The sequence below is a fragment of the Sparus aurata genome, chromosome 16 (assembly GCF_900880675.1).
Source record: "Sparus aurata chromosome 16, fSpaAur1.1, whole genome shotgun sequence".
Classification (NCBI taxonomy): Eukaryota; Metazoa; Chordata; class Actinopteri; order Spariformes; family Sparidae; genus Sparus; species Sparus aurata.
This window is the reverse complement of record NC_044202.1, coordinates 17833073-17856456: the sequence shown is the minus strand read 5'-3', so window position 1 is coordinate 17856456 and position 23384 is coordinate 17833073. Positions and strand designations below refer to the sequence as shown.

The 23384-nt window shown below is 43.4% G+C and overlaps 1 protein-coding gene across 9 annotated transcripts in view; it reads left to right on the top strand.

The window, feature by feature from the left end:
• LOC115566198 (AT-rich interactive domain-containing protein 1B-like) overlaps positions 1-23384 on the top strand; it is a 188056-nt gene that overhangs the window by 40644 nt on the left and 124028 nt on the right. For 8 of the 9 annotated variants that reach the window (XM_030391949.1, XM_030391957.1, XM_030391956.1 and 5 more), the window contains exons 3-4: positions 6940-7116; positions 22213-22317. In XM_030391949.1, the coding sequence (XP_030247809.1) occupies positions 6940-7116; positions 22213-22317 (282 nt within the window). The remainder of the gene's footprint in view (positions 1-6939; positions 7117-22212; positions 22318-23384) is intronic. The other variant, XM_030391955.1, reaches the window with a different exon arrangement.

The following is a 23384-nucleotide window of genomic DNA, read 5'->3' as shown; positions in this document are numbered from 1 at the left end:
TCCATTTGTATAGATCAGGGGGGAGAGCTGTATGTGTATTCGCAAATAAAAAGGAGACATCAATAAGTATACTCAAGTGTGCCTACTTATCCAGCTTTATCCTTTTAGTGTACGTGTTGCTGCAGTAGTGAACAAGAATTATACAGTTTATACAATTATGCAATTATACAGCAAAGTCAAACCCCAGTCAAAATAGAACCAAAACGGTTATAAATATTGTATTTTTTGTTTTCTTTAGATCTTTCTTGAGGTGTCTCCCCACCTACAGCGAAATGTTCATATTATTTGCCATTGTGACTTCATTTTCCTTTGCGTATTTCAATGTGTGACATCAACAGCATGCTCCAAAATAAAAGACAGACAAATTAAAAGTGTGTTTTTGAAAAGCATACTCACTTTTGTCCGCGCACCTAGTTTTGTTACTTATAATAAGTGTGCCGCATGGGACGCAGTTACCATTTCTCCTTCCTTGCCAACTCACACTGCTGCTGTCCCAGCTCACTAACAGTAATCAATTGACTTCATTCACCTGGCGGGATCTGTAGTATCTACCTGTGTATGTGTCTCCACCTCTTAACCCAGCATCACCTATATTCTCCAGATTGTGTGAGTATCAAACATCTTGAAGCTCCGCTCATTCTCGTTTCCTTCCTCTCTCCATTCGTCTGCCCAGTTATTTCACATCACCCATCCATCCCTCCTACAAGCCCTTTCTTCTTCCTCCCTCTGCTACTTGTCTGTGTCACCCTCTTTCTCTCCATCATATCTCCCTGTCGGCATCACCGTCTTTATCCGTCTCGCTCTGTCTTTATCACGTGAAACATCGCTTTATCCGTCCCTTTAAGTACTGTATCTCAGTCTGTAACACCCTTCCTCTATCTCCCTCCTGCCTATCGCTCCATCTCTGCCTCTCTAAACATCTTCCTCTGTGCCTCCTCCTCCTCACATGTCTGTATCATTCCTCTCCTCTGTTTCGCTCCCTGTGTCAGCTCATCGGACTCTTTATTACTTCTCTCTCTCTCTTTATTTTTAAATTTTTTTTTTTCTAGCTGGCACTTCTGTGGTCTGTGGTGGCCTACTAGCATGACAGCATGCTAATGCTGATGCGGCGCCCGCGTGTCCCCTGTCATGCCTCTCGGTGTGTGTGCGCGCGTGTGTTTAGGGGGTCGTGGGTGGTGGCTCTGCTTAGCGCTCTGGTTGGCTGAGCCCATCTGTCACTCAAAACGGGCGACCTGTGGTCCCAGTTGCCAGCCAGCCGTATCGCCAGTCTGACAGAATTATGAAAATCCCTGTCTATTGCTCATTGGCCCAATTGAATTACAAGCAGTGCCTTGTTCCGTGCAAGGTTTTTAAACGGCTGATTTAAGGCACACACGCACACACACATGCACACACCGCCGCCATGGATGGCTGTTTATTCCCTCCATTTGCAGAGCAGGAAGATATTGTCTGCCTTTTCATTCGACTCCTGTTTTGATAGATTTTTGATTGAGTTCTCCTCAGTGTTTGTGCGAGTGTTTGTCTTTGTATCTTAATATGCCGCCAAGGCTTTTGTTTTCATCACACTGTTTCTGCAGTTTATGGTGAATTATTTGCTTCGCAGGACGTCTATTCTGCGTCATTTCTCCCTACAGCACTTCACATCTGTTGTCATTTCATTACAGACATTTATTTGACACTGTGTGCCTGCCAAGACACTCTGGATAAATCACACTGTTATTTCGCCTGCTTCCACACACCTGAGTGGAAGGGAAAAAGGCACCGAATGGTCTTATTTTCTACTTCCAGCAGTTATTTTTATTGGTATAAGCAACAGCACAGCGAGTCTGTTTATCACTAAGCATATTCTCAGTCAAAGAGAATCAGGTTTCACCGGGCTGGTGTGTACTCAGTAGGTACAGTACATTCATACAGCCGCCCCCAGCGATCAAACAGAAGCTGCATTTGAATGACTCTTTCTTTCCTCCCAAAGCCACTGTGACAGGTTGCTACTTGTTAGACCTCCAGTCTGCCTGCTGTCTCTGTGCCTATTTGACTGACTGACTGGCGGCATTTCTCTCTTTTTTGTCTCCGTGTCTGTCTCCTCCGCTTGCTTACCTGATTGCCTGTCGACCTGCTTATATATCCGTCACTCTCTCACCTCGAACACACTGGAAAAATGGACGTTCCGCAAAGGTCCCCCTCTGAGAGTTTCAGTTAAAGGCAGCTATGGGCTATATGTCAACAATGAGGAAAGAGTATAAAGAATAATTCAAGGTTGCATTTACAGCAATCACCTCCAGCCACGATAACCACCGCTTTAAGAGGGGATTTGTAACGCTCTAGTATAAAAACAGACCTTGCAGACATTAAGTGCTGCATGCATCTGCTGATGGTTAATAAGTAATAGTGGTGGGACAAAAAAAAATGTATGTGGATAAATCAAACATATCGCGATATTTCCAATTGTGAGAGCACTCGCTGGTAACAATTAGAGATTTTAAAAATAATTCAACCATAAGACTGCTCCTGACATTTTGATTACATTTTTCTCTCTTCTTCAGTTACAGATATTATGATATCACGTCTTTGTGATATATTACCTTTGTTATGATATATTGTTAACCTGAATGTCCCTCAGACACACACAACACAGTTCTGCGGGGAGAGTAACATAGTTGATTTAGTAGAGTCTGAGCATAATGGTTTCTGGGGCAAATACTGACATATTAGGAGTGAAAAAAAAAAGTTTTTATTATAGATATCGCCTTATAAACACTTATGTTTTGCAATGATGTTCCACGTGCGGTTATCAAACACTTTTAACTTTCAGCCACTTTCAAACTGTTTTCTTCTCTTTGGAAGTCCGGCTCTGATTTTCCTAGTCCTCTGCGAAAAGCTTCAGCTGTTTGTCTTGTCACAACGGGATCTCTCTGTATTCGTGTGTTGTAACCCAGAGGACAATGCATTGTGCATTCCAGAAGTGGGGTTTCTGATGTTAAGTGTGTCGTGAGCGTGCAAATGGAACGGCTGTTGCATGCACTTGCTTGTGAACAGGCAGGACTCACTTCTTTTGCGGTGTCTATGTTTGTGGACATCTATGTATGTATGTATTCAGTGCTAGGGGTGAAGCAGTGCTATCTGTGTATGGGAATACTTATGAGACAAGTGATCATCAGACATGTCAAGTTGAATTCAAAAGCACTCTCAGCCACACTGCTTTATCTTGTAATTGCTGGAAAAGTCACCAGATTTTTGCCAGCCAGTGTCACTAACCTGCTCAATAGTGATGATAGGACCTTTGACTTGTCATAGCGGGAGAGGAACAGGTGTTACGGTGCTAATTGCATTGATAAATAAAGGCTCTGTTCCATTTAAGCCATGTCAGTAAGCTTGCATGCACGATGCATGGTCTCAGTAGTGACAAAACTAGATTTAATGCAGCCATTGTTAATGTCAGCCCATTCACACACCCCCTTCAGTGTGAACAAAAAAAGGCAGAGTAAAAAAGGGCTAATGACACTTGTAGTGCTACGACATGTGGGAATATCTGCCATGAAAAAGGTCTGTTGTCATCATTAACAAATGTATGAACCTGGTAATTCATTGGATAAGTTTATGATAACTATCATTTTTAAATGGTAAATGTATTCTTAATTAAACTTAAATTTACTTTAATTTCACTGAAATGCTTTGTTAACCATTTATGAAGCAATTATTTAGGGTAAAGTTGCGATTGATGTTAAAGATACTTAAATGAATGGTTGATAAATTATATTAAACATGATCTTGATGGCCACGTTTTGGACAATTTCTTAATAAATAACTATCAACTAAAGATTATTTAACTAGCACCATTAATTAATGGTGGTTGTTATTAGCAATAACAATAATCTGACATCCTTGGAAAATCCAGGTAATAAAAATCACATGACATTATTCAGTCGACATATTTATTTTTACCCGTCTAGTCAGGAATGGGATGCTTTCTCCTGATTTATAGCAAAGAGAGGCAGCAGACGTGACGCCGGTGTGTTATCGCTTTCTCGTTCCAGCATGCTCGCTAGCTGCGTCCCAGGTGTATTTTTACATATAAAATCTCAGCAATTCAAACTGGCAATTTTAAAGACAACAGAAACCAGTGTAGTTTTGTATTTATTCATTTGCTTTTCATGCCTCGTAACAAGGTTATATTTATAGCACCAAGAGGATTCTTTTGGAGGCACAAACCTAAAGAACAGATTCTCTGTTCACCCTTTATTTGGTGTGATTTGGCTCTCACTCCGCCTATGTGGTATCTATCTATACCTCTTTTCACTCCGTCACTGTCTGGCCCTATCTGTCTGTCTGCCTGTCATCGTGCGCGTCTAAGACGGGAACCCGCCCACGGTTGTCTGGTCTCGATCTGCTTGGCGACCTAATCCTCGCCAATTCCACAACAGTAGTGTTCCAGTTGAGACCCACTGTGTTGCACCAGCCTGTCATCGCTGATCACTGGATGCTACTGTTTTATCAGAGTGGCTTTGATCCGTATCTAATGATGTGTGTGTGTGTCTGTGTGTGTCTGTGTCTGTGTGTGTGTGTTTGTGTGTGTGTGTGAGAGACAGAGAGTATTTGTTTGTCTTCCTTTAACAAATCCCTACATACAGACAACTAGAATTCATGTGCATTCATTTGAGTACATCGGTATGTGAGTGCTATGTCTGTAAGTGTGTGTGTGTGTGTGTGTGTTGCCCTGGCTGGCAGTAATGAATCCACTGGTGCTGTTGGCATGAGCAGGGCCATGCTATTAACCTCTCTGCCAGCTAGACTGATCTCACCCTGTCTGTCTGTCTCATCGGCCTAATGACACTCACACTCTCTGCACACACACACACACACCCCACACCGCACGCACGCACACACGCGCGCAAACCTGTCCTTTCTAATCAGATTTCCATTGAAGTGAAAAGTATTCCACATTGTCCAATCATCTCTATTCAGAGAGTCAAAAAGCTTCTGCCGGTGTCGAGAGAAGATTTCTTTTTCAACACCCACTCAAAGGAAGTTACTCTTCAAAACTATTTCAAACGTATTAATCTCCTCTTGCCCTCTGCAGCCAGATCAGTTTTCACTATACTTTACACCCGCCATCAGTTTCAACAGGGCTTTTATGAGTGGGTTCTCTCACTCATAACAGTCCCTGTAAAACTACAACTCTGGATGTGCGCCCTTTGCTTTTGATCAGACAAGACCGTGGTGTAGTGTAGTGGTTGCGTCACGTCGGAGTCCCTATAATACCATCACATGAGATATAAATCACTCAGAGCGCAAGTGAGGGAGAGAGAGTTTTACTTTGCCAAGCTTGCTCAAGAAGATTTAAAGGGACATTTCAAGTTTAAGGCTCAGGGCAAAAGGCTGGAGGTGGACCGTGAGCTTTACACACGCCCAAAATTACAGCCTGTGTGCTTGTTTGATGAGTTTGCGGTGGCACTTACGCCTGTCACCGAATAAAAAAGCAACATGACATGATGGGGGGAAAAATATGACATGAAAAGAGCTGTCAAAGTGCTTCACCAGCGGTCGTAAATGTTGTTTAATAGTCTGTACTTGGATTGTGTGTGAGTGTGCGTGTGTGCTTGTGTGTGTGTCTGTGCGAATGAGAAAACCCCAGCCTCCATAGGAAATCCTTAGAGGAGCGAGGAGCACCTGGCGCTGTCTGTAGTCATAACAAACGACAAGGAGGGATTTAGACTACATTTGTATTGGTGCCAGCTTGTTACACACACTCCCTGTTCACATTCGCTCTCATAACCGCCGTGTAATGCAGCATCGGCACTTGGCGTGGCTTCGCCCTCGCAAGTTCATTTTTTTTCTTCTTTTTTTTTTCCTATTTTTTTTTTAAAACTGCTCTGCTCTGGAATGCCCTGCTCATCCATGTGTCCCTCATTAGGGTTACGGCCTGGGAAGGGCCAGCGGTAATATCCAACACACCTCATCCCATCTGTGAGCTGACCGAGACGGAGATAATGTAGAGAGGAGGATGCATTTGGCAAGCCAGAGGACATAAAGTTAGACTTCTCTGCAGCGCGAGTTCATTAGGCAGAGAGGACTGCTGGGAGACGGGTGTCAGCCTGGTCTGAGCTAAATTAAGAACTTCAGCTGAGGGACAATCAGATGAAGTGGGAAATGGATAGAGGCCAGCTTGTGTGGGTCCACAAGGGATGTTTTGTTTTTTATTTTTCATCAGTCTAGAGTATCGCAGGCCAGAAGACTCTCCTGCTTTTTATGTGGATGTGTCTGAGCGACTACTAATTGCACCTGACAGTCTGTCTTATATGGAGTCATAGGAGTGCCATAAAAAAGAATATAAGGAAAGAATAAACAATAAATGAAACAATCGAAATAACTAAAATCAACTTAATAGAATATAAAACAATATTGATATAGATTAAGGAAAATGCTTATAATTATTTCATATTTGGTTCTTTGTATTTCCACATTTATTCATTCTTTTATTACTCTTTATACTTACCTCTGCCAAGGAGGTTGGTTTGTGAGCAGGATTTCGCCAAAACTACTAAATGGATTTACGCAAAACTTGGAGAATGGGTCTTGGCCCAGAATAACTTATGGACAGATTCAGGCACTTTCTTTAACATTGCGAGATAGAGGCTTTTTTCATCATTTTAGTTAATTTTCAAGGGGACAATGCATGGATCTTGATGAAAACAACAGGCATTTTCTTGATGAAATCAAAGGGCCGTGTTTGGCCTTGGCGGGGGTATGCACTCTACTGACTTCCACATTTTATTTTTGCCTAGCAATTCATTCTTTCTACTTTTTTTTTTTGTGTTTGCACATTTACTTATTTATTCTCTTGTTAATCCTCCTTACATTTCCTCCCGTTTTTTTTCTGGCACTCTTACGACCCCATACTGAATAGCTCCCCTCTAATTGCTGTGTGATTGCTCGTTTCAGCAGGTGGCGCCATATGGCCAGCAGGGCATGGGGGGTTACAGCCAGCAGCAGCAGCAGCAGCAGCAGCAGCAGCAGGCGGGGCAGCAGGGAACCCCTTCGTACTTCAGCCCCCCTCAGCAGACCCCTCCAGGCCCAACCCAGAGCCCCTACCTGCAACCTCGACCACCGCCACAACAGGTACCAACACACACACACACACTCACACACTCACATACACACACACACACACACGCACACACTCACACACACACACACACACACGCACACACACATTAACTCATCACATGCAGAACCAGACACCCACTGCGCTGTTTCCTGTGTGGAGAAATTAGCCAAGGGATTCAGCTGCAGCCGAAGTCCCCTTTGCACGCCATGAATGAAAACTGGAAATGATTACCATAACTCAATAAATATATATGAATACATATATCAGCTACACATCAGATGCGCAGATGTCACATACCAGATAAAGAATGAAATTTGAAATATCAGCAGGAAAGGGATTGCATCCAGATCTTTTTTCCATGGGTTCTATTTTAATATTTTAGCAGTGCTGGGATTGGCGAGATCATCTTAAGGGATAAACTGTCTGTGTGTGCGTGTGTGTGCGTGTTTGTGTGTAAACGACACGGTGCGGTGTGTTGGTGGTCCAACATGCCTGGTGTATGGGTCAAATTATTCCCTTGCATTATTCATGTGAGGTATTTTAGGTAAATCTCACTCTCCGTGTTTCTCCCTATTTTAATATTCTCTTCCCCGTTCAGCACACACACACACACACACACACACGCACACACACTCTACATACACAGAAAACGGACATTTTAATGTAATATTCAGTCAGTCATAGTGTAGAAACATATATTGTACGCTAAACCAGCCTGTGCAAACCCAGTCCTTAGTACAACAAAGGGCCTGTTCCACAGTTATGGATCTAGACTTGTCCTGCCAAGTTTCAGCATGATGTTCTGTAGAAGTTTTTCCAGTGGGAAGCTGTGCTCAAGCAGTTGTTTTTGAGTTGAGTGAAGGCTGCCCATGTGTTTCCCATCCACTCTGCAGCTAGAGAGATCTATCAGCCTATGTGGAGTGACTCTGGCCAACAGCCCTGCCCTGGATCACAACACAGCAGAACAAAACGGGGGAAGGAGAAAGAACAGTGCGAGACGGGAAAGATTACAGTGCAACAGAACTGGACAGGAAGGGGAAGATCAGACAGAAACAGGGAGGGAAAGGAGAAGACAGGACGAACCAGAACAGGAAAAGACAGATGAGTGAAGCAGGGATGCCTTGGGCCATGACAAGATCAGTATCAGGGCTGATACAGGCATGCTGTATATTGGCTATATTAGTCCATATCTAATATGTTGTTGGATTTAGACATTCATAATGTTTATTTTAAAATACTGGATTTCACTCCATTTAAATCCTAATTCGCAGCATTGCAAACAAGAAAACCGCAGTGTGGGTCATAGGAGGGACTGAAACAGTGTGCAAATGTTATTAGAAAACATAAACCTAATTATACTTGAGAGGAAACAGTACATATTAAGATGTAGTAAACACTTCCTTTAAAAGAATAGATTACAATAGGACAGTAGATTTTGCATACGCCACATAAAAGCAACTAATTGAAAATGTGCTTGTTAAAGACCTAAGAGTATGTAAAGTAGTCAGTGTGGCACCATGTGGGCCAACTGCAATATTAAAATGCTGCTGACACATTAACACATCCAAAAACAGTTATTATTGGTACTGTTTAGCTTCCTATACCAAGTAGGTAAGGCACTAAGTAATTTGAAGCAGCACTTTATAGGTCCAGTAGGTGGGGTTTCGGGGGATCTATCAAAGGAATATAATAGTCATAATTGAGTATAATCACTATAAACGAAGAATCATTGTGTTGGGTCCTCTTCCATATAGTCTACCAAACGCTGGCTCTAGAAAGGGCCTTTTGTGTTTTAAACAGACAGTTTATCCCTTTTTAGTGGCCACCGGAGGAGAGGGTTAAAGCGAGGGATGTTCAGTTGGTCTATAAATACACCGCTACACTGTGAACATTAAAAGTGGCAGATTACCCCACAAATACCAGGTAAAGTACCAGAGTTGTACAAGCTGAAAGGTTTTTGCATAACTTTGTCATATTTGACAGTGTAGATGCCACAACATCCTACACACTGGACCTTTAAATTGCATTAGATTGATTGCTACTTTTCTACACGTGAATCATCCGTACCTCTGCCACAAATCAACAGCGAGTGATATTAATATAGATATCCACGCGGACAGCTCATCTTTACAGGGAAGAACTGTATAGACTACATAAAAACAGCACAGACCAGGAAACACAAAGAAAAATGTGCTAAGCAGAACCATTTAATCTCAGCAAATATCAGCACAGGGCAGCAGAGACAGCACTATTTTCACAAAGCATCCTTTATTTTGGCCCAGACACCATATCAGCCATTAGTAGTTCACAAATGGGAATAGACTTATTTAGCATCTGCACTAGTTGATGCCATTTGGCAGTGGTGTCGTTGCGTCTGTCTAGGTAGTTACACTGTGATTTACTGAGATGTAGTTAAACCTTCTTTTAGACAGCCTTGAATATTGAGCACACCAAGACAAATAGCCAAGCAAAAAGCCATTGTGAACACAAAAGCACGTTGTCAAAAAAGGAAATCGTTAGTCTTAGCATAGTAATTTTCATCCTGAGTGAACATTTCAGCCAGCGTGCCTATTGTCTCACACTGAAAAAGCACTTACTCTTGTTTCCTCACTTAACATGCTGACACACACACACACACACGCACACACACAGACCATGCAGCCTACTGAACAAACAGTATTCACTCTAACTAGGAGAGGCTGAGATCCATGGCCACCTTGACATTTTGTGACAGTAATGGTGTGTTTTCATCATCGCTGATGATGTGGCGGCAATTGACCCTTGCTGGCATTTATACACCAGGTAGTTCTGCCCGAGCACTTTGATTGGCCAAAGCCTTGTTTCACCTGCACTGCTGTGCTGACTGCTGTGATGACCAGGGAGCTGGTTTTCTTCTGTTTCTCATTTTTACTGTATAAATGCACGCCTTGTAGGGGAAAATGTTTCAATCAGCACAGACGCTTGTTAGCGCTGCTTAAAAGCCAAAATACCTTCAGCAGCCATTGCATCGATGTCGCATCCCGCTGTCTTCACCTTTAATCTAGAAATCCTTCGTATGTGTTGGAGCTACACAGCATTTTTATTTCCCAGCAACACAGCAGGCGATACGCCAACTCCTTCCTTGCTCCTGTCTACTCGCCATCAAACTATGGATGGAACTAACTAAATCCACTCTTTCCGTCCACTAATAAGCTCCCTGCTCCCATACTCCATGTGGGAAATGGGCTTTAACAAGAAACCCGGCTATTAATGGACATGCACAGTTAAAGGACACTCTTTCCAACTCGCAGTCCAATTCATCTGAAACAAGAGAAGACATATACGCTATGTGTAAATGGAAATTTATAGCTGGTAATAGGCTAATAGGCTCCCTTGAAATGGGTTATTTCGCACTCAGTTCTCTCTTGTGTAACAAGTGAAAAAAAACAGGCCCAAGTGCTCCCTTTATTTCGAGAGTTTATGTTCAAGTAATTACTGAAAAATACACAATATTGATCATTAAAAAACATGACATTTCACACATAACAAAAACAAGCCTGTGCGGTGGCATTAAGACAAAGTTAATTGTCCATCGATTGAGTGAGGGAGTAATTTAGCGAGGGAGAGAGCGCCAGAAATCACCAGAAAGCATTTGAATCACAAAGATACCAGGTCCTTGTCTTTGGTTTTGGATCTAAGAGTAAACATGTCTGGAAATTAAACTTACACAGTGCAGCTGTCCAAGATTACGAGTCGAGGATTTGGTTTGCTTTCCTCCTGCTCTGAGCGAGTGTGCGTCTCTTGTGTCAGTTTTTTTTTTGTATGTGTGTGTCTGTGTGTACACTAATCAGCCCACTGCGCTGTAGCAATTCCGAGCTGTGAAAAGGTCAAACGGTGACCTTTCTCTGTGATTCCGGGCTGAAATGAGACATGATGTGAGCCGCACGGAGCGGATTACATGCACGCTCATACACACAATTGCGAGCGCACGCCAGATTAGGACGTCATTGTGGTTTTGACCCCTGTTTTTTGACCCTGCATCACTCGGAGAAATCCAAGCTGAAAAGTTCTTTATTTTGTTCTTCCGCCGCTCTCCGCAGTTCCTTTCCCCCCACTCCACTCCCATTAACCCTAGCCAGAGGACATCCTCCAGTTGATGGAACCATTCCAGCTGCCTTTGACATAGAATTTGCTCTGCAACCGACCGCTATTAGCTGGTTTTGTAACAAATCGAAGCGAAAAATGCCGTCTTTCTATTGAGTCTATTGCACTGCTGTGACCTCATCTGATTGCAAGGAGCGGAGCCGGCTAAAAAGACATTTCAAAGACATCAAGGCTGATGTGGAAAAAAATACAAAATATTTAATATCACATCAATGAAGAAGTAGGCTTTGGGAAAAAAAAAAAAAATGTGGGTGATTTGTTGGTGGTTTTCGAGTGCTGACAACACCAGATATTTCTAAATTGATGGTGTGTTGTAATTCTAAAAAAAACACTGTGATATATACTTCAGCTTAATAGGTTGAGAGGACTTTTTGACCTCACGTACTATTCAGTTTCATATTTGTATCTTTGCATGTCACTTCCCAACAAATGCTGTTGAATCAAGGCCGTTAGAATTGCAATAAAAATGATTTCTGCTTTGTGGGAAAAAGATATTAAGCTCATAGATTAGGAATCTGGAAGGAATTTATTTTGGAAGACAGTCTTAATATCAGGACCCTAATGTTTTTGGTCCGATTGTTGGCTTCAATTACAGCGCGAGACAAATCACTTAAAAGGAGAAAGATCCGTGCCCTTTCTTCCTCTCCCCTGGCCGTATTACAGTTGACACATAACAGATGAAGAGCGTGATATTTTGTTACTGCCTAACACTTTCTGCCTCATAAAAACGGAAATGAGAGAGCCGTAATTTCGAGAATTTTTGGAGATGATTTTTTTATAGTATGTTTGCTTTTATTGGGTAGTATACACTGGAGTGTGACGGGGGGGGGGGGGGTCAGAGAGGAAGGAGGTGAAAGGCAATGCTGGCCTGCTGCCAGACTCTAAACTCATAATGTTGTGAGAGGAACATGCTGCCGGCTTTGATCAGGACCCTGTATTTAATTTTTCACAGAGAAACAGTGTGTTAAATTTATGTCCAGAGAGTCATTACATGTAACGGAATACATCGTTGAGATGTTTTTCGCGTAAAAAAAAGCTGTAGGGTGAGCACGCCCCTGAGTGGGTGCGTAGTGGAGTTGTTCGGAATTTGACTGCCGGTCTTTGAAGAAGGAAGTCATTCCCTGTGACATTTACTCCCAGCACAATAAAAACCCTCCTATCCCACTCTCTTGTGTGAAACTGATCCCACCGGTCATTTCCTCTATTGGCCTTTAACTATTTCCTCTTCCTGTCAGAGAGTAGGCTCTGGGGAGCGGTGCCGTGGCACAGAGGAGCTCTCAGCTGATTGGAGGAGACAAGCTCACTTTACAGGGACCTACACTGAAGAGGAGGCTGATTCAGTGGTTGCAGACACTGCTAAGTGATGCTCATGAGTATTACCAATACCAATAATAGGGAGAAAAAGATTCTGATATAGATGTATATTTTAAGATTCGAGGATTGGAGTGAGTAGCTGACATCCTGTGAAAAGCATGTATCTTCAATATGTCAAGGTTTTCTAAACAACAACGTGTGTGTGACAATGCCTTTCACTGGGTTGAGTTGAATTTAACATCTTAAAATGTTTTATTTTTTTCATAATGCCCTTTCTATCTAAAGCAGGCGCAACACCAGAATTTAAAACTTCGATACAATACTCAAAACCTCTTTTGATACCACATCAAACGGAGATAAAAAAAGTTGTGGGCCCGCATAAAAGGATTGTTCTTATTAACAATCCGTACAAAAAAAAAATCCCGGAACACATACCAACACATTTATCCGTCTTACTTTGAGTTGAAAACCTCATTGTAAATCTTTTTTTTGTGTGTAGCTTTGGTACTGACGATGCTATTGAATGCAGATTTTTTAACCTTTTTAACATGAAGTGTCGATACTTCTGCAACCCCTACAAGACACTTTTATCTTTGATTAGATCATTCTCAGCACCCAGCAGACCATCGGCTGCTCCTGTACTAACATATTGTCTGGGTCCTTTCCCTTCCACTAGTAGCACCGTGCCATTTCCTATTTCCTGTCTGTCACCCCTTCAACCCCAACCGACTGCAGCAGCAGGCCCTTTCTCCCACCTTCCCCCACCCCCGCTTTTAATCACACCAGGTTAATTAAAAGGCCGTCGAGCCTTTCTGCGGCCTGCCCCCCTGGCTTTATTACCCCCTCGCTGTATACTTGCTCTGCTGCCTCAATCACCGTGCCTGCACCCCCAATGCACACACACGTACACGCACACACACCCTCTCACACGGAAATGGGAGCTCACCTCGGCGACAAGGTGGAGGGACAGGAAGGGAAGTTGAGGGGACAAGGAGGAAATGAGAGGCAGGAAGGAGTGCGTGTGAAGAGAGAGTGAATGAGATGTAGCGGTGAAAGTGAAGGGGGGTGTGTGTGTGTGTGTGTGTGTGTGTGTGTGTGTGTGTGTGTGTGTGTGTGTGTGTGTGCGTGCGTGCGTGCGTGTGCGTGTGTGTGAAGGGGGCACTGTGTGTAGGTGGGTGGGGCGCCCAAAGTTCAATGTCATTAATTGGTCACCATTTGAATATTAAGTGAAGAACTCTGTTAATTAACAGGATAATAAAAGTGCTGCTGGCTGGGTAAGGGGGTGGACAGGAAGAGGGAGGGAGCGAGGGATGGAGGGAGGACAGGCTGTGGAAATGGAGGGCATATGGCGAGAGAGAGAGGAGGAGGTGGAGGGAGAGAGAGCGAGGCTGGGTGCCGGGTGATAAGAGGGAGAGAGAGACGTCCGTGGGTAAAGGTCTGGCAGTGGTAATTTGCGGAGAGCCGCGTTAATTGTCATAACCTTTTAAATGGCAGAGTTTATCGGAGTCCTCTAAATGTCCCTGCGTATCGCCACGGCAACCCTGGGCCTGCCGCACTCCGATTGGCCACAGCTGACGAGCACTTAAGCTTGATGAGTTTTTCAGGCAAAAACTAAATGATAAAATTGAAAATATATATATATATATATATATACTGTATATGCCAGCAAAGGTTTTTGTGTCTGTGAGCATGTGTGTGTGATAGTGTGTCCGCCTGTGTTTGAGACAATGTTTTTAATTTAGTGTGTTTTTTACCTCCGCGTTGACTGACACTCGCTAATTGCTCGACTAGAATCCGCCACTGTTTTTTTTTTCTTCTTCTTTTTTTCCCCTCCTTTTTTGATTTATGTTTGTTTTTGTACAGCCGAGCCGCAATTCAAATGCAAATGAACGAGGACGGGAGAGGTGTTTTTTGGAACGGTTAGGACAATCATAATGGCTCGGGGAAAAAAAAAAGGGGGCCGGTAGTTAGCGGCACAGCACCCTAGGGGCCTCATTTAGCTGCCATTTGTTAGGAAATGCCGCTACATTTGTTCCTGGATACAGACTTCACAGACAGAGAGAAAGAGAAAACACCACCAGGAAAAAAAAAAAAAAAAAAAACATGTCACAGTCAAAGTCGAGTTCGCCAACACACTGCTATTGTTCCGCCGTGCTTCAGCAAAAGTCATGTGGGTGTACACCAGTTTGGGTGGATGTCCTCTTTAACAGCGAGCCAAAGCAATTGAAGTGAATGGGCGGCTGGGGGTGGTGGTGACTTGCGAAGAGTGTGTGAAGTGAAGATGGTACAAAGACTGACTCGTGTTTGATTAGCCTGTGTAGAGTAATGGGATTGAAAAGCCCCGGCTACGACATCTGTGGCTTACACTGCTAGCTAGAGTTGACATCATCCCTGGTATGGGAGCGTGTGTGTCTGCACGTGTGCATGTGCATTTCTGTTTACATAGGCAAGAATGAATGCTTGCTTGTGGCTGCGTGTATGTGTGTACACTGGCTGTGTGTGTGTGTGTGTGTCCTGTGTCAGAGCTCTGGTCCTCTCTTGTAGTCTCTTTGTGCTAAAGGTCAGGGGTATTGCTGAGATAGAATCCAATCTGAAGGACACAGCACTAGAACAGGCCCCGCTACAAATGGACCCATTAAGATAGGCCGGACACACACATACACACACGCTCAGACACACGGAGCTCACGGATATGTAGACATACACACACAGGCATCCTGGCGTCCAAGTATGCACATACAACAGCCGTTCCCATTCTAATGGTCACCTTTGCCGTGATGATAATAATAGGCTGTAGCCCAGAATAAATGGCTGTCATTTGCATTGAGTCCAACCAACACACCGCTTTTTAAAGGCCGTTACAGGCAACGGATGTGGGTCTGCTCTATAATACATTTTCCGACATAATCAGAATGTAACTGCAAATGTTTTCCCAATATTCAAAAACGGGTTCAAAAGATGTAAGAGTCAAGAAAACATGTAAGACGAGCGAATCATAACCAAATGTTGATTTGTCACATTTCTCAGAACACAGCGTAGCTCGCTCTCACCGCTGATTGTTGCTTCAATTATAGTTCAGTCAGTCTGATTGGTGGGAGTGTGTGTGCATATCTGCAAGTCTAAACCAGCCGTGTGTGTGTGTGTGTGTGTGTGTGAGTGCGTGCGTGCATGCGCGTGTGTAAATCAATGCAGGATGTTGAATATGGATGCCTCCCTCCTCCGCCTCTGTCTGATACGTAGAGGCTGTACCTTACATGTCTGTTAGTGCGGCGGATACAAACATAGTTCAGATAGAGAAGAAACCTCGGAAAACACACCTCCTCACTTCACACCACCGTCTGACCCTTCAATCACAGCATCTCTCTCTATATGAGTGGGTGTGCGTACGCGCTTCTTATGGTGTTTCCCAGTGGACACCGGAGGCTCCTAGTCTTTGGGGTAGTCTTTGGTGGCAGGGGGTGCGCTGGGGTTCGTGGTGTGTGCATGTGTGTGCGTATGGTAAAGTAGTGTGTTAGGAGTGCGGTGGTGGTGATGGCGGGGGTTATGGGCCTCTCTCCTAAAGACACGCAATTAAGCTTAATTTTTAATGAATATTAATGGCATTAGCGTCAGATTTTGTGGAGATGTGCATCTGCCAAGGTGCAGGGGAAAACGGGGGGATGACTAATTCATTTGGTAGTCATGAGGAGAGCGGCTGGAGACAGGGAGGGATGGATGGAGGAGGAGAAAAGGGGTGGAGGTAGTCTCGATGAGGAGGATGGAAAAAGTGACGGGGAAGAGGATCAACTGTGAGAAAAAGTAAGAGATTGATGTAAGAATTTTAGCTGAAAATATTTAGATTAATACAGCTGAAGTGATCAGATCTTATGACGGCTTTGTATTGTGTCGCAGAGCTACCTACCGAGGCTAGCATGCAGTGGTTTAAACACCAACACTTCCCCCACTAGCTGCGCAGCTAACTGAGCTAACTAGCTAGTAACTCTAAGCGATATACCTCTCCCTATTTTTTCCAGATATTGAATTAGACAGGTGGCCAGCTTTACTTACTGTGCCTTTAATGGGGAGAGGGTGTGGACAGAAAGGAAAAAGAGGAGAGAGATGGAGGAGGTGTAGGGGCCAAAAATAAAAGCAAATATAATTAAGAGAACACAAAAAAGATGTGAGAAGAAAAATGCAGCGAAATGTAGTAAAGCGAGAGCCAACATGTGACGAAAAAACACCTACATCTGCACACAAAGCCCATAAAAGGCAAGATAGCCGTGAGCGAACAATGGCAGTGGAAAAAAGGATTAAAAAGCAAGCATGTTAACATTTAAAAAAAAAAGTGTAGTTTAAAGTAACCCACATCTTTCTTCACGCTGTTCTCCACAAAAACAAGATTGAGGCAGATGTCAGCCAAAATCATCTTAACGTAATGGCTGTGAATTATTCGCTCTCGCTGCTTTCTATCGTGTCGGGTGGGGTGGCATCAGATGCGCTTTGCTCGCTGTCGCGCCCGTTTCCATTTCTCTCCTTTTCCGTGGCATTGAGACTCGCACCGGCAAAGCAACATTTCCCCTTGTTGCTCCCTGCTTGAAAATACAGCGTTAGAAAGTGTGCAGCGCAAAGAGCTGGGACAATGTTCTTTAATTAGGTATGAGCCGGAAAAGAAAGGAAGTGTCAAATTGGTTGTGTGTCACGGTTGGAATCAGTGTCTGAGGCGGCGCTGTGGCCTAGATTTCTCTTAAACTGAAAGACTAAAACCCGAGCTCTAGGATCTGACCTTTGACCCTCTCATAGAAATGAAGAAAGTCTGCCATCACGCTGACACGGTACGAAAGATTAAATTACAAGACTACTTTGGAAAGTCTCACGTCCCAAACAGTCACCTCAGTTCTTGCTTTTTTCCGAACATTTCCCACTTTCCCGGCCGACTCCCCGCGCCTGAGTGGCTGGGATTAACATGGTGCCGCAATATTGATTTACGTCCGCATAAAGCCTCCCCGGCTCTATATATTACACCACATTCAGCAGTCATCTATTCAATCAAATCTAATATTACACTGCCTCTCCACACAGCTGTCTAATAGCATTTAACTCACAGTTTGATTCCTGCATTCCCTCATGTACTTCAAACGCTTGCCTTCAATATCCTTCATTCGTTTCTACTATGCCAAGATGAAGTCTTTTGAAAAGCACGGAGGATGAATGAGCGTGTCTCTGTGTGTGTGCGCGTACGTGTGTGTGCGTGTGTGCGTATGTGTGTGAAGACAGGATTAGCTGTGGCCTTAGGCTTAAGGTATGGAGTGGAGTGTATTTTAGAAGCTTCTAAATTAGCTGGGAAATGGGATTTTGAGACAATGGACTGGAAAAAACTCAAATGAAAGGATGCACTCGCAGCACTCCTTCATTTGCCTCTGATGTTCTCTCGTTCTCGCTTTTTTTCTAGTCTTTTTTTTCACTTTTTTCTTCCCCTGTCTCCATCTCCTCTCTCGATCCCTGAGCTTCCCTGCCTCCCCTTTCTCTCCTCCTCGACGTCTTTTTGCATCTCCACCCTCTGTATCGCTCTCCCAGCATCTCTTTCTGTCTGCCCTCCCTCCTCCCGGAGTCTGTTTCCCTCTCTCTCACCCTCTCCATCCATATTACAGTTGACAGTGATGATGTAAGAACGTGAGTGTAAACAGTAGTATGAGGCTAACCTCACTTTGACCCACTTAAAACGGAAATCCCCTGGAGTACACACACACACACACACACACACACACACACAAATGCACGCATGCACACACGCACGCACTACATACTCATATGCCTGAGTAAATATTGGACTTGGGTCAGCAGCTTCCCTTCTGTTCTCATTTCACTGTCTGAGCAGCTATCTGTCCATGTGTGCATTTTGGGTCTGTGAACTGAGCTGTGCACGTGTCAGCGTGTCCGCCGCTCAGAAAGCTGCCTCCCCTTTATTTACCTGTGGAGGTGTATTTGTGTGTAAGGCTGGTTTCTGCTTCAAATGAATCACTTCCGACCGGTGTAATAAAAAGCCCGACGTTTGGCGTGCATCCAGGCGCCCACTGATAAACACGGGGGCTGTGCACACAAACACAGGGCTTGCCCAGGGCCCTGACGAGGAAACTAGCATGGCTTTGTTTTTTTAAAATAGTGCCTCCGTTCTTCACTGCACTCCTGTTGTTAAGAGTCTCTCCGCACCCACCTACTTATGGGATGACATGCGATCCAGTGATTGAACCACATCTGGGTGAACAGGGTTTCCCCTCTGGCTTTTAGACGAGGTTAAGGGGGATGTTGCTGGTTTTTAGCTTTGAGGCTATGAAAGGAATACGGAAGCTATTGTGGCAAGATTATGGCATGAGGTTCCACTTATTTGGTCCATTTTCATTATGATTATTATTTGAAAAACCATGAAAGGGTAGTTGAGCTTTATTTATTTATATTCCATGGTATGAATGAGAAAATAAACATAATAATGGGCAATTGAAGATAATATTGATCAACACAGCAATGAATGTGTGATTTTCATCTTCTAATCTGTCAAAGAAAATGTGTTTCTTCTTGATAAGAAACTGTGTATGTTAAGTGTTCATTGTGCACTGGTAGAATTTGACTGGAAATCCTTAAAACAGCTTTAATGTTAATTTGGTTTGAAAAGTGCTTGAACACGCTTGAAGTTGCAGGCCTAACTGCCTTACTTTCATTATAAATGGATTTACATTTGCTCAGCCAGGTTATATAGGGTGCTTGGTCCACACAGTAACACATTTTAGAATATGAACCGTTTCTTGTTTTTTATGTCACAATGCTGTTACAAAACATAATTTGGGTTGTTTATTTCAAAAACAGCATCGGATTTAATGAGATGAAGTGTGACGGTCAGTCTGACAGAAGTAAATTACCGTAAAGGTGTGAAAATGCTTGAAAAGTGCTTGAATTTGACCGGGGAAAAGGTGTAGGAACCCTGTTTTTTAAATGCCATCACAATGTTTTATGATTGTTGACCCACATTTTTTCCTCTCCATCTCTCACCCAGTCACCCAGAAATATGGCCTACTTTCCTGTCATTTTGAATGTTGCTGACATGGCCTTTATTATCAGTCTATTTGCTAAGAAAGCTAAGATTAAGGGAATGGTTATCCTAAGTTAAAGAGAGAGTTTGAAAAACAGATTTGGAGCATATTCAAGGATCTAATGCTAGACTAAAGACTAGACTAGAGACTGCAGGACCAGATTTAGGACCACGACTCCAACAATCTATGGCATTGAAGTAAATCAGTGGTTGAAGCGTGACACTAACAAAGCGAGAGTTATAGATTCATCTTATGTTAAGGGCAGTACTTTCCACCACATACCTACAAAAATGGAATGATCGGCATTTTAGGAAACATAAAGATATTTAAAATGTTCTATATTTTTAGAATTGGTGCTTCGGTGATTTAATTGGCTAATAATTGAAATGTGGACATGAAGGGAGCACTCTAGGGCATTTAAGGTCATTACATTACCTTTCCTTAATAATGGATGAATGAATACATTAACTTCTTGGCTCTGCGCGCGCGCGTGTGTGTGTGCACCGCTGCTAATGCAGCATGCAAACTGTGTGTGAGTAACTTTACAGCTACATATAGAGGGTGCATAAAACCCTAATATCAGATTTCATAAAGAATGTAAAAAAAAAAAGATAGTACAGAAATGGTATCACTCAGCCTGGATGCACAAATTACGACCCATTTAATGCTCTAATAATAGATCCATTTCGCATGATACATCTCTTGCTGTGAAGGATAATCTTCAGCTATAAAATTATATCACCCAGCTGACAGGGATATTGCCCACCTACTACAGTATAATCACACAACAGATAAGAAATCAAACTGTGGGGAAAAATGGATTTTGATAGTAAAAACCTGAACATACCCTTTATGTTTGGTGTGCTTGTGTGTGTGTGTGTGTGTGTGTGTGTGTGAGACATAAACGCGTGGCAGCGCGTCCGTATGTTGTGTGTGCAAGCACTTCGCGTATGATCTCTCGCCGCGTCTCGCCGATCAGTTATCACTAATCCTTCCACTCAGAGCTCTTTAACAAGTTGCTATTGTGCTGCAGACGCTTAACATGATGGAGGAACGACCTCCGCGGTGAATGAAAGGAAGAGGGAGAGGGAAGGAGGGAGAGATACAGAGGGAGGGAGAGGGAGAGGGCAACACCTCCGACAATGGAGGGAAAATTGGTTTACACTAGATAGGCTTGTGATTACAGAGGGAACGAAAATGACTTGGATTGAACAATGGGACCGAGCGTGCGCACTGGTGTGTGTTTGTATGTGCGTGTGTACGTTTCGAGGATTAGTGGGTGGTTAGGCCGGGATTTGGTTGAAATGAATTGGCGGGTGCGGTACGCCGATGGGTGCGCGTTTGGATGTTTTGTTTTTTTTTTTGGTCTGCGTGTACTGTAACGGGGTGCGCGCGCATTTTTGTGGTCCCTCGTGCAACGTGGCTCTTTGTGTTGTGACTCGATCTAACTGAGAATCAGAGTGTTTATTACAGCCCTTTAAAACCTGAGACACTCTCAACAGTCCGTCCTATTCCCCTTAATCTCTGTTGCACACATTTAGACCATTTTCATCATAACAGAAGAGTGTTGTTGCCCTGCGTCGTTACGTAACTAGCATCTAGCAGGAAAAGCAATGATTTTTAAGGAGACCTGTTATGCTTTTTCAGTTCATTACTTTGCTTCGGTGTGTTATATGGCTTCTTGTTCATTTAAAAGGTCTTTAAAGTTAAAAAGCTGAAAGTCTGTGCTAACGGGTGATCCTCTCTCCCACCAAAAACACTGTTTTTGAAACGTCTTATCAGTAGTCCCGCCTTTAATCCCGTGACTTTCTGACATCACACTACGTCACCTTGTCATACATTTGCATAATTTATGCCTGTATTCACGGTCAAAGTGGAGCTAACTGGAAGCTGCAAACATAACAGAGCCAACCTGAGGCATCGTAAGCGGTGCTGGCTCAGGCGTGTGTGAGCTTACCAATCAGAGCAGACTGGGTATTTAGCAGGTGGAGCCTTAAAGAGACAGCAGCTAAAACAGGGTGGCTCAAACAGAGGGGGAAAACAGCACTGCAGCTCTGGACAGTATAAGAAGATAAACAAGTTTTTTGAGCATTTTCATACGTAAACCTATTCTAGCAGTAACCCAAAATGAAATAATGATAATATTTCTCCTTTAACTTTAAGGATACTGCACTTTTGAATCCATATCATGACCAATATTTGAGAGAAAAATAATAAAAAAATATGCTGACTTACATTTAAAAAATGTGTATGTACATTCTTCCAGCAAGAATCCTTTAAATTTTTTACATCAAAGACTTATGGAAAGTCTGTTCTGGAGGCAGTTAAACCATGAACTTATTATTCATAGACAAAGGACACTGTAATGTCAGTGTTTTAATATTACCTCGAGCACATTTTACTGCATTAAACCCTGGAATTTCTTGCTTTCCCCCTCCCCCCTAACTGCCAAAACAAATGATTTACAGCATTAGTGAATTCCCAATTTATGTACTCTTCAGAGCTCTAAATAATAGGCTGTACACTGTAAAATAAATCATTAGAATTTATCGATCATAGAGCTAAATGGCTCTCTGTGGTACTTTCTAGGAGGCCCAGCAGGAGACCTACGGCACCAGGGGTCCTGCCCCAGGGAACTCTGGGAAGGCCAACAATGAGGACGGCGTCTCCCATGACCGCCCGTCCAGTCTGCCGGTGAGTGACTGACAGTTGTATCACTGATCGACACATACAGCATTACACAGTATGGAAAAGACTCTGCTGTAGCTCACAGTCTGACATTCAGTTGTAAGAACAACCCGCCTCTTTGTCTCGTGTCCCATGGGAGACGCTGATTTGACTGCTTATATCAGAGCTTACGTCTGTGTTTTGACTGCCGTCCACGCCGAAGGCAAAAAGGGCCGCGTGTGTTAACCCGCGGCCTAGCCATCATGCACTCACTCACACGTACACCCACATTGCACAGGAAAGCATATGCGTGGCCACAGACATCCTCGCTAATGCACGCACACACACTCAAACCCACACGCATTTGGCATTTAGGCGAGCTCAAAAATCGTTAAGCAGGTTGACTGGAGGAGTAATTGAGGAATGCTGAGGCCAGGCTGATCTGTGAGCAGAGAGAGATGTGGGCTGCTCCATTTCTTTTGGCTAAACTAATCGCTTTTTTACTCGCTAGATATCATTCCTCCCCTCACAGCTCCTCAGCACTTTCAAGAATAGAATAAATAGGCATTTGCAAATGGTGGCAAATATTGGCACTGCTTGAGGTGTGTGCCGTTTAATTTACCAGATACTTTGGAACAGCCTCGGGAGTGGAGGAATAAACTGCAAGAAAAGCTAAAATTAAGTGTATGAACTGAAATTAAGCCATAATATTTTCCATAAACTGATAAAGCCTGTGTTCGCTGGTCGCTCCTCTGTCTTTCAACACGCACGGACACTTCCTTCTGCTTTTCTTCTGACTTATCCGTCAGTTTTCTAAGTGAGTCTCTCTCATGCACACACACACACACACACACACACACGCACACACACACACACACACACACACACACACACACACACAGAGAGAGAGTCACACACTCTTTCTGGGACTTTTTTTCTTCCATAACATACTAGTAGTATGTCATCTGCTTTATCTTGGCATTCTTCCTTTTTTTCTGTAATTTTCATCCTCACACATTCGTACCCCTCCTTCCCTTTTCCTCTGTCTTTCCCTAGTAGGATCATAAAAGCGTTTTTTTTTTCCCCCTCGTGCC